The sequence below is a fragment of the Argentina silus genome, assembly GCF_951799395.1.
Source record: "Argentina silus genome assembly, chromosome: 6".
NCBI lineage: Eukaryota > Metazoa > Chordata > Actinopteri > Argentiniformes > Argentinidae > Argentina > Argentina silus.
Window position 1 is genome coordinate 23,073,214 of NC_139660.1, and position 13,861 is coordinate 23,087,074.

The following is a 13,861-nucleotide window of genomic DNA, read 5'->3' on the forward strand; positions in this document are numbered from 1 at the left end:
AATGGGAGTGATGTGGTCATTGTATTTGGTGCTGGTAAGGATTCGTGCTGCTGAGTATTGGATGATTTGTAGTTTATTGATGAGCTTGGAGGGTAGTCCTGAGAGTAAACCGTTACAGTAGTCCAGTCAGGTGACAAATGCGTGGATTAAAGTTTCAGCACTGGAGTGAGAGGTGCAGAAATTGAATGCGTGTGATGTTCTAGATGTGGGGTTCGAAAGAAAGGGTGCGGTCCAGTTAAATGCTGAGGCTTTTAACTTGTGTTGACAGGGAAACTGGGTATCCATCAATGTGTATGACAGGGCTACTGGGTGCTTTTGACAAGGTGGTTTTTGAGCCGATGACCATGACTTCTGTTTTATTGCCGTTGAGTTTCAGAAAGTTAGAGGCCTTGATATCATGGAGGAAGTTGATGAGGGAGGTTGGGGGCAGGGGGGCAGTGGGCTTGGATGAGATATACAGCTGGGTGAAGTTGGGGTGCGACCACACGCTCTAGAACTTTGGAAAGAAATGGGAGATTTGAAATGAGGCGGAAATGATTGAGATTGTTGTGATCTGTACCAGGCTTTTTGAGTATTGGTGTGATAGCAGCCATTTTGAGAGAGAGTGAAACAGAGCTGGACACCAGGGATGAGTTGATTGTCCGGGTTATCAGTGGGGAGAGGGCAGGGAGGGCAACTTTGAACAGACTGGTAAGCAAACGGTCCAATTTGCAGGTGGAAGATTTAGATGCATTGATGACTTTGATTATGGATGCCTCAGACATTGGGATGGAGGCAGAGAGACTCGTTTTGAGTACGGGCCAGTGGGGGTGGTGATCCACGGCATTATGGATGTGGGTTAGTAGCAGCTCTTTATGAATATTGTTTGGAAATTTTTCAATAAATTATTGCACAGGTCAGGGTAAATATAAGAGAATTGAAACAGGTGTTTCACGGTGGAGAAAAGGATCTATGGAGTTGCTCCTCTCATTATTGATAATGTTTGAGTAGTGGGAGCTTCTGGCAGCTGAGAGGGCATTTTTATAGAGAGTGAGGTGTTCAGAGTATGCTTGGGAGTAGACTGTTGAGCCAGTTTTTTTAACCAACCGCTCAAAGCGATGTCCTGCGGTTTTTAATAGGCGGAGTTCAGGGGTGAACCAGGAGGCAGAGTGGGAAAATGTAACAGTGCGTGTCTTGAGAGGGGCTAGTGCATCCAGGGTGGAGGAGAGACAGGTGTTGTAATGAATAACTATGTTATCAGTAGTTGCGTGAGTGCTGGGGGAAGGGCAGGTGCTGATCAGGTTAGTGAGGTCATTATTATTTATGTGTTTTATGTTTCGGAATGTGATGGAGCGTTGAGCTTTTTCCTTGTAAGTTTGGGCAGGGACCTCAAACCAAACAGCTTTGTGATCGGAGATGGGAAGTAATAGATCAGTGAGATTGAGAGCGGTCAGGCCAATGGAGCAAACTAAATCGAGTCTGTGTCCTTTGCTATGGGTCGAGAAGGTGACATGTTGTTTGATATCCAGGCAGTCCAGTAGTGGGAGGAAATCAGTAGCCAAAGTGGAGCCTGGGGAGTCAATGTGGATGTTAAAATCACCCAGAAGGAGCACATTTGCTGACATGGCGCAGACAGTGGTGAGTAGGGAAGACAGTTCAGGGAGAAATACAGCTGATGGTCTGGGTGGGGGGTAGTCACAATAATGAGTGGCCGGGGACCAGAGAGTTTGACAATGAGATGTTCAAATGATGAGTGTTGGGGAAGATTGACAGTGTTGGCTTTAATGGACGCCTGCCTTCCTCTCTCCTCCCTGCAGAGGGAATATTTCAGACACACCACCGCCATAATAGCATAATGCAAAGTTTAATTTCGGTCTGTGTACATATTTGCCATTTGTTTTTTTGTGACAAATAATGACAAAACCAAGAATGACAGTAAGCTGTTTTAATGTAATTATTTTTTTTAAATTCTTGTTCAAAAACGTTCAATCTGAGGAAAATAACAGAAAAAGGGAAGTGAGAGATAATAGGACGCTCACATACACACTGTTGACATTAGACAAACAACTTATTTTTATTGTTGAGCCAAACACCTCAAAAAGCAGCTGTTTGTGCTCTATTTCTCACCTCAACTTTCTTTTCTGCCAAATCGTCATCTTCCGCTTTGAAAACCTGGCCGCCTCTGGGTCATCCTGCATGTCCTCTGCAAAACGTTCCCCACCCGCCATCCCTTCAAGCCCCTGCTCTCTCTTCTTCAAAGCCCACGTCTCATAGCGGTCCACCTCCTTCTGCCTCTTCTCCTCCGTCTCTAAGAGCTCCTCCTTCTTCTCCTGCTCTCTCTGGGCACGGGTGCGCAGCGTGTGTGTGGCCATTGAGGCCACGCCCCCAGCCACGGTGCCTGACAGAGAAGAGGACAATATCCAATAGTACTAAGTTTAGAATAGAATAGAACAGTCAGATAGACATATCTAACAAAACATTTACAGTAACTGACTTGTTTTTTTAGAGAAATTGCTAATTGTCTGGCCTTACCGTTGAAGTACACCTCGTGCCCCTCCTCCGTCTCTCTCTTGAAGGTCCTCTCCATCTTCCGGAGGTTGCGCTCCTTCATCTTCTGGTTAGCCCAGTTGAACGCTCTTCTCCGGACGCTCTTGTCTTTCTTCCTCTTCTGTCTTCATCTGTTCCTGTGCTCGGGTAACAAACATTTGATTAAGTATTGTTTTTCACAGTAAATTTTGTGATTGGTGGTGACAGTTTCGTAAAAAATAAGTCCCGAGTGCAAATAGTCCCTTCTGTCATTTGTTTTGTCCTTGGGTATTGATGCCAGAGTGTTGCTCACTTTGTCAGGTTACATTGTGCTACCTTTGTTCTGCAGGTGTTTTCATGCAGTACATTTCCTTTGTGCTACTTGGAGCTGAAAGCTACACATTCCCCAGCAGGCTGTAGTGGCTTGTCTCCTTTTTGGGGGGCTGGTCAGTCTGTTGTTTTGGCTTATTATTTTGGTTTGTTGTATTTGTGGATACCCGCGTGGTTGAGAGGAGTTGACTTGGGAACACCTCCGTAGCATGGGTAGGGGCAGTTTGCTCTCATCCTTGCAAGCGGGCTTTGGGCGTATAAGTACCCGCCACCGGTATAGACATGAAGACTAGGGTATAGTTAGTTAGATTTGGATAGGCAGTATAGGGGGAAAAGCTCCTTATTCCTTACTTTGGATAATGCACTACATGAAGGGCACCTTGTAGATCTGGGTGTCAATGTAAAGGTTTGTTTTGTTTTTAGTGTTTAGGAGTAGGCCAATAGACACATTTGGAGATTGAAGATTTCATTCAGACCCCATGTGAAATGTTGCTAGACTTATATACTAAGGAGCAACTGTTGAAAGTTGCAGACCACGATGAAATTGAAGTATCTGGTAGTGATAAACGTCTAAAATACAGTGCCAAAGCCATTTTGAAGGCCAAATTAGTTGAAATGGGGGGGTCCTCTCTGGCGAAATGGAGGTTTCCCCACCCAGTCGGCCTGTGGAGGTTAAAAAAAGCACCACCAAAGAGAAGTCTAAATGGTCATTCAATCACACAAATTGTATCAAGGCGGAACGAAGAATGGACTGTGTAGTTCTGTGATCAGCAGTGTAAAGGTCATATCCAGGTTAACAAACCATCGCCCTTTGCCCTCTACCCCCTAGAACACGCCCTCACGCCCACATAGAACACCAACCCAACAGACAAGATGGAAAAGGACAAGGTGCACTGGCGCCCCTAGAGGGGCTGGGGGGTGTGGACATTTTTGGGACAAAAAAAAAAAAAAGAACATAAATAATGTATGTGCGTTCTATTTGGCAGTGTAAACATGAACATTAAAAGGGTGCATATACTCACAATTTAGTGGGAAACATGGGCCTGTGCTTCATTGATGAGTTTAGTCATTCTGGGTGGCAGGGAGGCAACTGCAGTGATCAGGCTCTTTTCCAGGCATAGCTTGTTTCTTTGCTTTGTTTTAATTTGGGTCATTGCCGAAAGGGAGGTTTCACACAAATAAGTCGATCCAAATGGTAGTAGCTGCTCCAAAGCTTTCTTTCCCAGCTCAGGGTGTTCCTTCTTCACACACACCCAAAACTGTGTGAGAGTGGAGCTCTCAATCTTCATCTGTAGGCCACGGTCAGACGACACATCAATGATTCGCCAAGTTTTCCCAATACTTGATCAACGATGTCTGTGCCCATCGTATCAATTCTACGGCTAACTGTGTCATTTGACAAAGGCACAGTTTTTAATTTGTCTGCTGCATAGTCTCCGCCAATACAATAGCGGCTGGAAGCAGCAGCTCTTCAGCTATGGTGAATGGCTTTTTAGCTTTAGCTACAAGCGAAGACACTGCATAAGAAGGCTCGAGTGCTTTGGCTGATGTTGTGGAGACTTTTCGCATCACTTCTTGGGATGATCTGAAGTCGGAAAGTGTAAGCCACCAAAACTCTGGTGGCTTACCGACATGACATTGATGCTTTGTGCTTAGGTGTCTTTGGAGGTGGGCTGGCTTCATGCAACTGTTGGCTAGTTTCTCCCCACAAAAGAAGCACAACGCCAGGGGAGGGTCAGAGCATGTGGAGGTGAATGCCATTAAAATATATTTTTCTTGATATTGACGGAATTTTGGCGTTTCTGGATGAGCTTTCTTTTTCACTGGTTCTCCTTTCTCATTGCTGTCAGATTTGCGTTTTAACCACTTGTCCATTTTCTATTATCTAGCTTTCAGAATTACTCAGGGTGAAAAAAAATGTATACAGTTAGCTAGCTGGCGCGAAAGTATTTCTTTGATTGACATACGTCAATCAATGTTGACATACGTCATTGTCCCGAACGTGATATGCTCATTGCTTTTTTAAATAAAGATTTAGGCTATCAAACGTGTATGTTGGTACCCAGATTTAACTGATTTTATTAACGTGGGATTATTTTAGAATTGTCTATAACCAATACCTTAAAAAGTACCAAATGTTTTTGAGTACCCCCTGCAGTACTCCAATGTACCCCTAGGGGTACGCGTACCCCCATTTGAGAACCACTGATCTATCCATCAGTCATCATAAGACAAAGTAATCAATGCTCGGACGAAGGGCCATAGGCAGTCACAATGCTAGAAGAAGGAATTTGTTTTTCAAATCTATGTAAATGTATTCTGTCACATGGACTGGTTGTCTTTCAGGAACTAACTGTAGTGTGTTGGATAAGGTAGTTTCAATGGAGTGAACTACTTTTTCAAAGTAGCTTTAGTTGGACAAACTATCTTTCTCTCAAGGGTAGCTTTAGTGTAGTTCAACTTCTTTCCTTGTAATAGGTAATCTAGTTAAATACATTTTCAGAGTAGCTTCCCCAACACTACGAATAGAGGCACTTCAAATATGTATGGAGAGTATAGACAATGATGCCTTTTCTTCACACTATCACACAGGCCTATTCATATCCAGATTGGTCCAATTGAATGACTATAGTGAGGTGCTAAATTTGACTAAGTAGTCACTCATTAGTAATGAGTAGTGATGCAAAGAATTTGGTTTGGAACTGGATTTGCAGCTTCTCTTTGTATTCTACACATGTAGCAATAAGGTGGTCTTTCCTCTAAACTTTGAGCTGTATGATGTCAGTAAATAGCCATAACAACATTTGCTAAGACATAGATTCACTAACTCACCTGATATGCATTCCAGAAGTGTTCCTGAGTAGAGTGGTACCAGAGATTTATTGAAATCTTTGAAAAATAGTTCTGTACAGTCCATTATGTGTGTCCTACACAGTGCAGATAGGGCACTTTGAGGTGTATGGTCAGAGTGAATTTTTCATATGACACCCTTTATGGTTGAAACTCACTTGATATGTAAACTAGAAGTGTTGTCGAGTACAGTGGTAGTAAACATGTATGTCTAGCCTTGGAAAATATGTTGTGTACAGTCCATTGTGTGTCCTACGCTGTGCAGATAGGGAACTTTGAGGTGCATGGCCGGAGTCAATAGCCAACAAGGTGTTTGAGTTGATTGAGCCTCTTACGACCCTCCCTCTCCAGGTTTAAAACATGGGTAGTGCATTTCCTGTTGCTCAGCAGTGTCACTCCTAAAAACTTGGCCTCCTTAACTATTTTGATTTGCTCCCCGTAGATTTTCAAGTCTAGGTTTTTTCTTATGTTTATTGTTCATAATTTTTGAAAAGAGGACAGTGTGTTTTTGTGGGATTTTGCTGCAAGATGTGGAGATTTTCAGCTTGCCCAGTAACATAGGTCATCTGCGAACTGTGTGACCTGTCCTATTGTGGGTGGGGGGTATTTACCATAAAATTTTAATGTATAAAGTCGATTGGGCAGCGACGATGGACGAGCACATTGGCCTGTTGTCACCTCCTTCTCCGGCTGCCATGATACACAAGCCCCATCCACCATGCCCGCCTTAAATTCAAACCCTAATCCCCTGCCGCTCCCTCCATGGCGCGCTTCCGTTGTTTGCACCCTCCCCCATCTATTCATGTCATTACACAATATCCCTGTAGGTACAGTTAAATATCTTTTTTGTCACACGCCAGTGTGAAGTCGAATCTTGAAAATAATTTATTGAAAGCCAAATCTATTCTTAACAGTTGGCTTCAAAGAGATGCATCTATATTTGAAAAAATGTACTGACAAATGGAAACTTCGTCATTGATAATCTACCTTTATCTGTAGCTTTATCACTAACCCGCTCTGCTTAAAACATGACCAACCGAACCAACTTCAATTACATATGGAAGAGCAAATTTCACTGCATAACACCCTAAGGATGGAAGACTGAATGTTATTTTGAATGGTATGCTGAAACAGTCGCACACATCATGAGGGGAATGTTGATTGCTTTAGCCTGATGTGGTGAAGCTAAAGTGCCTAACCGTGTGTTGTGGGTGCCTCACGCGGGCGCATGATATGACCGTGAAATTAAAGCAAACAGTTTAGAGATTGGAGGGACGCATCGCACTTTTGGAGAGACAAGTGGTTGGCTCTTAAAAGAGCCTTTGGGGTTCAGTAGTCAAGTCGAAGCCACGGTGGCACAATTACTTGGATTTTACGGCCTTCTCGGTCTTCTTGGGGAGTAGCACTGCCTGGATGTTGGGCAGCACACCACCCTGAGCGATGGTCACACCGCCCAGCAGTTTGTTCAGCTCCTCGTCGTTACGGACGGCCAACTGCAGGTGACGGGGGATGATACGAGTCTTCTTGTTGTCGCGGGCGGCGTTGCCGGCCAACTCCAGGATCTCAGCAGTCAGGTACTCGAGCACTGCGGCCAGATAGACTGGTGCGCCAGCGCCCACACGCTGGGCATAGTTGCCCTTGCGCAGGAGCCTGTGCACACGGCCCACTGGGAACTGGAGTCCAGCGCGGGAAGAACGGGTCTTTGCCTTGGCCCTGGCCTTGCCTCCAGTTTTACCTCTTCCTGACATCTTTTGGCTTCTAACGAGTTGCGTGCGTAGACAAGAAGAGGCTGAAATAATAAAAACCTGCGTAGTCTGTCGTTCTTATAGCTCGCCCTGGCCGGCGTTCATTGGCCACCAGGCCGATGGCACCTCATCCAATTGGCGAGCGACGAACCAATCCGGCCCCGGAGCAGAGACGCGCATGTGCGCGCGCCCTCCCGCCGCCCAGCGAATGGCCACTGTTTCACTCCGTCTTTGTGAGTCTCCCTCATCTGTGTTCTCTGAATTCCAATAAGATCCATATAGCTCCATTAAGACTTCTGGTTTCGCTTTTCGCCGTTTTCGTGCCTTCAAAATAAAAGCGCGAGTTAAACTGGACTGGACAGAACTATTTGTCAAAGAATTCAATTAATCTCTGGTACCACTCTACTCGGCAACACTTCCAGAATGCTTTGAAAAACAGCCCATTATATGTGTCCTACGCTGTGCAGATAGGGCACTTTGAGGTATATGGCCGGAGTAAATATCCATCAACATTTGCTAAGACATCGCTTTAGACTCAAACTAATCTGACCCATATTCTAGAAGTGTTGCTGAGTAGAGTGGTACCAGCGATGGATTGAACTCTTTGAAAAATATTTCTGCACAGTCCAGTTTATACAAATATAATAGGGTTTTGTAAAATTAGATGTAATTGCACCAATATGTACATTTTAACGATCAAAAATACTTTTTCAAAATTGATAAAGCAAACAAGGAGGAGGAGGCAATAACTTCTATTAATTCATGGCAGTGACACCAAGTGGTGGGAGTGTGATCTGGCCGTGTTCATGGTAGGCCTACACTTACTGAATATAAGCCAAATATCTTAATGATCAATTCAGCTATTTTCATTAAAACAGTTTGTGTGAAAATGTAGCATTTTTTATAGCAAAATGTGGTAGTAACATGGAGCAGTGCATTGAAATGTCTAGAAGTTTGAATATGAGGCAGTTTTAATTCAAATCCATATTTTGCAACTTCGCCTCCCCATGTTAAAGGTGAGTGAGTGTGTAACCTCTGCTTTATGGGATTCTTGGGGACAATACAGTACAGTAGAGTACAGTACTACATGACTGACATGAGTCCATGGTCGCCCCCCTAGTGGATCTATCGCACTACTGCAAGATGGTGCACTACACTCTCAACCTTGCTTCTCATCATCCTTCTTTCTCTCCCTTTTTTTTTTTTACACTGCCTCTCCTCCCTTTCTCTTACTGGACCTACAGTGTCTCAACAGCCACCTGTGGACCTTTTGGTTTGGCATGCTCACGCTCAAGGCCCTTTGTGGCCTACACTACACAAGGCCCTACACTCAGTTGTCATCATGGTGCTTGTGCAATCTGGGCCTTTTTCAGAGTATTTCATTTCACAAATACAAAGAAAATAGCTATATTGTCTCCAGTGTTGATTGTTAAACCACAGCAAAAGTGTCAACGATTTTGATGTGAACAGCAATCAAAGCTGCGTGGAGTTTGTTCCTCCTACGCACGTGCAAGGGTACGCATACAGGTTCCATTGTAGCTGCCCAAGACTCGGTTACGCCAAAAAATACAGTTCCCTCTGCCTCCTCAGTGCCTGTCAGCCCCACGGACGACCGGAGCTCTGGACTGGTGGTAAGGAGAAAATAACAGAGAATGATGTTGGGTGAATTATGCATGCAGTGTAAGCCCACAGCAAGCTGGTGTCATTTGATGACATTCATGCTATTTGTAAATCAACATTATGATTATGTAGGCCTATCGTAGTTGGCCTACTGTAACTACCAGAGTGGACACATGTGTTGCCTAATAATGCATGCATAGCCAATACTTAATTTAATATGCTCAGTACTTTTTAGTATTGTCATGCATTGTGCATTGATTTGACACATTTTACTGTTCAACATTGAGTTCCCATGTACAAGGGCCTGTTACCTCACAGGAGATGAGTCTATTGAGGTAGTTCGACTCTTACAGACACATTAGAGAGAGAGAGAGAGAGAGAGAGAGAGAGAGAGAGAGAGAGAGAGAGAGACTCAGAGAGAGAGAGAGAGAGAGAGAGAGAGAGAGAGACTCAGAGAGAGAGAGAGAGAGAGAGAGAGAGAGAGAGAGAGAGACTCAGAGAGAGAGAGAGAGAGAGAGAGAGAGAGAGAGAGAGAGAGAAAGAAAGAAATGTGTTTGAGAGTTGAAAACCAGCAGTTTTCAATCCAAATTACTTTTCAAAATGCACAGCTATCAAGGTCCAGCTTACCCTCTTCGAGACATAGCAGAGCAAATCATGTTCATTTTTGTAGCGCAATAATATATTGTTTTAGCAAGCAAGTTTTTCAATGTTCAAATATTTTTCAAATGTTTCTTTAGTGAAGTAGGTTTCAAAGTCTAGATCTCCATCCCTCGTCTTAGCCTCTTGGAACTCCAGCTGGGATGGGGCCAGATTTCTGTGCAGCCTCCTCAGCCCAGTGGACCTGCAGCACAGCGACCGCTTCATACATTGTAGAAATTGAGCGCCACTCCTAAGTACATAACACGACTGCTATGTGGTATATGTTTTATGATTATGATGATGATGATGATGATGATAATGATTATTATTATTATATTTATTTGTTTATTTAGGACATTCAAATAAGGTGCGCGCTACAATGGATAATATCTCCCACGTTGGCTACGCGCCAACAAACTTCGAATCAGAATTATTACTTTGTTGTTTGTTACGGATTACATCTACAATTGCCTAATTTATCGAGAAACTTCAAGCTCTATTAACGTCTGGCACACACAAAGGAATATCGTCAATGGAAAACGTGAGTAATATATTTGAATATTGACAAGTAGCCTACAGTTATTGTTGGAGAAATAGCCTAGAACATTTTGAATAACAAAATTGACAGGTAATTGGCCTATATAGATTGTAGGCCATTCAACATTGTATTTGCTTGTAAACAATCTTTCCCAAATGTGTCAGGTATCAAGAAAGCATGATCTTCAGGGCAGCAGTGGCCCATTGGTCAAGTTCCTGGCCTTCAAAGGGAAAAGCTCAGCCAAAACTCTGCCCCTGTTCGTTCTTGGCCAGATGATGAAGGCCAGACTCCAGTCGGTTAGTGTTACACTCCAATGGAAGTCCACCCAGGTTGTGCAACCCAGCAACCGCACTGCCACCAAGATACTCCTGAAGAGGGTTCAAGGTCAACACTCTTCTCAGAAGGCTGGTCATGTCCCCAGCTATCCCAGCAGGCCTCACAGAGCCAAGGCATGTCCCAGAATGCTGTGCAGCAGAAGCACATGGAGGGCAGTGCCAGTCAGGTGCCAGGCAGTCTTCCCTGCAACCTATCCAATGATAGGCCCACCAAGGCGGCTGGCAGCATGAAACGCAAGAGAGAAGCCAGCCAGAGTGAAGGAGGAGACGTCAGCAGCTCAGCCAAAAGCTCCCGCAGTAGCCAGCCCTGCAAGACAAAGAAGAGATCTGCTGCAGTCGCTGATATTTACTGACACATGTTTGCTCCCAAGTTTCAAGTTCAAGTTTATTGTTACGTCTCATACACGATTACAGGGAGTACAATTCTTGGGTTCGGTTCCATGACAATGCAGCATACAAAATACAAATAATACAAATAATACAATAATACAAATATGCAAATATGCAGTAGTGCAATGAAATAAGGACAATACAATAAGTGACATTGTACAAGTAGTACAAGATAAGTGAGACAGTTGGACAGTGACGATTGTTGGACACATAAGGCGATAGACATGACACAATTTACAGTATAAATAGTAAGTAAAAAAAGTAAAGTGGTCAGTGGAATGTCATTGTTATTGCACTGTGCTGATGGTGTAAGAGGTGTTTGTTTAAAGTGACTGTGTGCTAGTGAAGCCCATTCTGTGGGTGTGTAAAGTCAAGAGTTTGAGGTAGGCTTGTTCATGAGCCTGATGGCCTGGGGGAAGTAGCTGTTGAGCAACCAAAACCAGAAAGACGTGGAAGAAAACGGAAAACTACCATTCGAATGGATCGAAGAATAGCCAAAATGGCAAAGACTCAGCCAATGATCAGCTCCAGGGTGATCAAAGAAGGTTTGAAAGAAGGTTTAAAGTTACTTGTGAGTACTGTAACAATTAGAAGATGCCTATGTGAAGCCAAGCTATCGGCAAAGTCCCATTGTTGAAAAAACGACGTGCTGAAGAGGTTACAATTCGCCAAAGAACACATTGACTGGCCTAAAGAAAAATGGCGCAACATTTTGTGGACTGATGAAAGCAAGATTGTTCTTTTTGGGTCTAGGGGCCGCAGACAGTTTGTCAGACGACCCCCAAACACTGAATTCAAGCCACAGTACACTGTGAAGACAGTGAAGCATGGTGGCGCAAGCATCACGATATGGGGATGTTTCTCATACTATGGTGTCAGGCCAATTTATCGCATACCAGGGATCATGGATCAGTTTGGATACATCAAAATACTTGAAGAGGTCATGTTGCCTTATGCCAAAGAGGAAATGCCCTTGAAATGGGTGTTTCAACAAGACAACGACCCCAAACACACCAGTAAGCGAGCAGCATCTTGGTTCCAGACCAACAAGATTAATGTTATGGAGTGGCCAGCCCATCCCCCGGACCTTAATCCAATAGAAAACTTGTGGGGTGACATCAAAAATGCTGTTTCTGAGGCAAAACCAAGAAATGCAGAGGAATTGTGGAATGTAGTCCAATCGTCCTGGGCTGGAATACCTGTTCACAGGTGCCAGAAGTTGGTCAACTCCATGCAACACAGATCAGTTCAGTGATTCACAGGAAAGCTAAATCTTCAAGCATTTTTCAGTTTATACAGTAAATGTTTGAGTTTGTAAAGAAAAATGCAGACACTACTATTTTTTGAACAGCCTAATATTCCTATTTCTTCACTTTCTGTAAAGTAATAACAAATTTGATACATTTTTCTTCATGTTTTGATTTGGAATAGAATGTGCAGTGTTCCCAATGCATTTGCGTGTATGGAAATAAAAGCTATTGTAAGGATTTTGAGCTTTACTCCCTTTTTTAATCACATTGCTGTTATTTTGAACACAACTGTACACACCCTCATTTCATCTGCAGATTAAAAACAAATAAATTAAAAACAAATAAATAAGTTATGAGTTGTCATTTTTTACGCATACTAATGTCATTTGGACATTAGCCAGACCCTCACAGATATGAATGTCTTATAATAAACCAAACAAACTGTAACCCAACAATTTATTTCGGAATGGTAAAACCAATATGTACACAAACACATCAAATAAAAGCTGTAGAATCTCTACTTAACCCCATAGTAATTGTTTGATTTTGTTTTGGGTACCCTGAAATAGGGGGACAAAGCCTCAATATTTGACTGCCCAAACTCTTTAACGTCTCTTCTCCTTTTTCTGGACCCCAACAATTGGTGCCGTGACCGAATAGAAGCGCAAGGTTATCTGACTCCAAGATAAACAACTGGTAGGACAAATCTATTTCTAAAATCATAGTATAAACCTTGGCTGAGTGTGGGAAGTCCCGAGGGAGCGGGAGAGGAGGACCACAATATTGATCCGCACTTCTTATTTTTCGCATGAAAGTCTTTATTCACGAGGCATTCAGTCAACAAGGAACACATCAAACAAGAAAGAAGCCCTCCTGAAAACTAAAACTGACATTATATGTGCACAAGAACTAAGACTAAGAACTCTGGAAGATGTTAACAATGTAAAAAATATGTGGACTAATGGAACATTGATGATATCAATAGGAGAAGAAAAAGCAGATGGAGTTGGAGTGTTTTACACATCCAATGTGACTGCACTTAAAAGGAGTGAAATCATTCCGGGATGGATGTTAATTGTGGACTGTTATTTTAAAAAGCAAAAGATGTCCTGAAATATGAGATGCTCTATATAATGCTGGCCATTTGCTGTCAGAACTATGCTAAAAATAACAGGACAACATCAGAAAAACGATTGGAAATTTAATCAGCGATATATCGCCCCTTGTATCACGGGTGAAAAGGGAAAAATAAACAAACAAACAAACAAAACCAAATTATGCAAAACAACAGACTTTCTGAGATTGTGTGAGATATATAAATAAATGTAAACAAAAAGTACACAAAGATGTGTCTGAACCTGACTTGTCTCAAAAATAAATTAGAAAAAAGGTCAACCTGGAGGTCTCTATGTCTTTGTATCATTCATTTCCATGAACATGTTTTACTTTCTCATGCATTTGTAATGTCAATAAATACAGTTATGGATTGGATGTAGCTTTTTAAATCCATATATACTCTCTAAACTTTAATTTAATTTAGTTCAATTTAATTGAACTTAATTAACATTTGTTTCAATTGTCAGCAGTTACTCTTTTATTGGTTTTGAAGATAACTCACGGCAAACTCCCAATGAAGTTTTCTATATCGACTCTCTTTAA

At 42.7% G+C, this 13,861-nt stretch overlaps 1 protein-coding gene and 1 long non-coding RNA gene across 2 annotated transcripts; both read right to left on the bottom strand.

The window, feature by feature from the left end:
• Positions 1 to 2,239: 2,239 nt before the first annotated feature.
• LOC310805688 lies at positions 2,240 to 4,085 on the bottom strand. The gene is made up of 3 exons (XR_014554257.1): positions 3,858 to 4,085; positions 2,512 to 2,663; positions 2,240 to 2,377 (listed from the first exon to the last, which is right to left on the bottom strand). It is a non-coding gene; the product is annotated as an uncharacterized lncRNA (long non-coding RNA).
• A 2,961-nt stretch (positions 4,086 to 7,046) lies between these two features.
• LOC310805404 (histone H2A-like) lies at positions 7,047 to 7,433 on the bottom strand (the record flags this gene model as incomplete). Its single annotated transcript, XM_083671071.1, has 1 exon — positions 7,047 to 7,433. One exon carries the CDS (start codon positions 7,431 to 7,433, stop codon positions 7,047 to 7,049), a length of 387 nt encoding a protein of 128 aa, XP_083527197.1.
• Between the last annotated feature and the right edge of the window lie 6,428 nt (positions 7,434 to 13,861).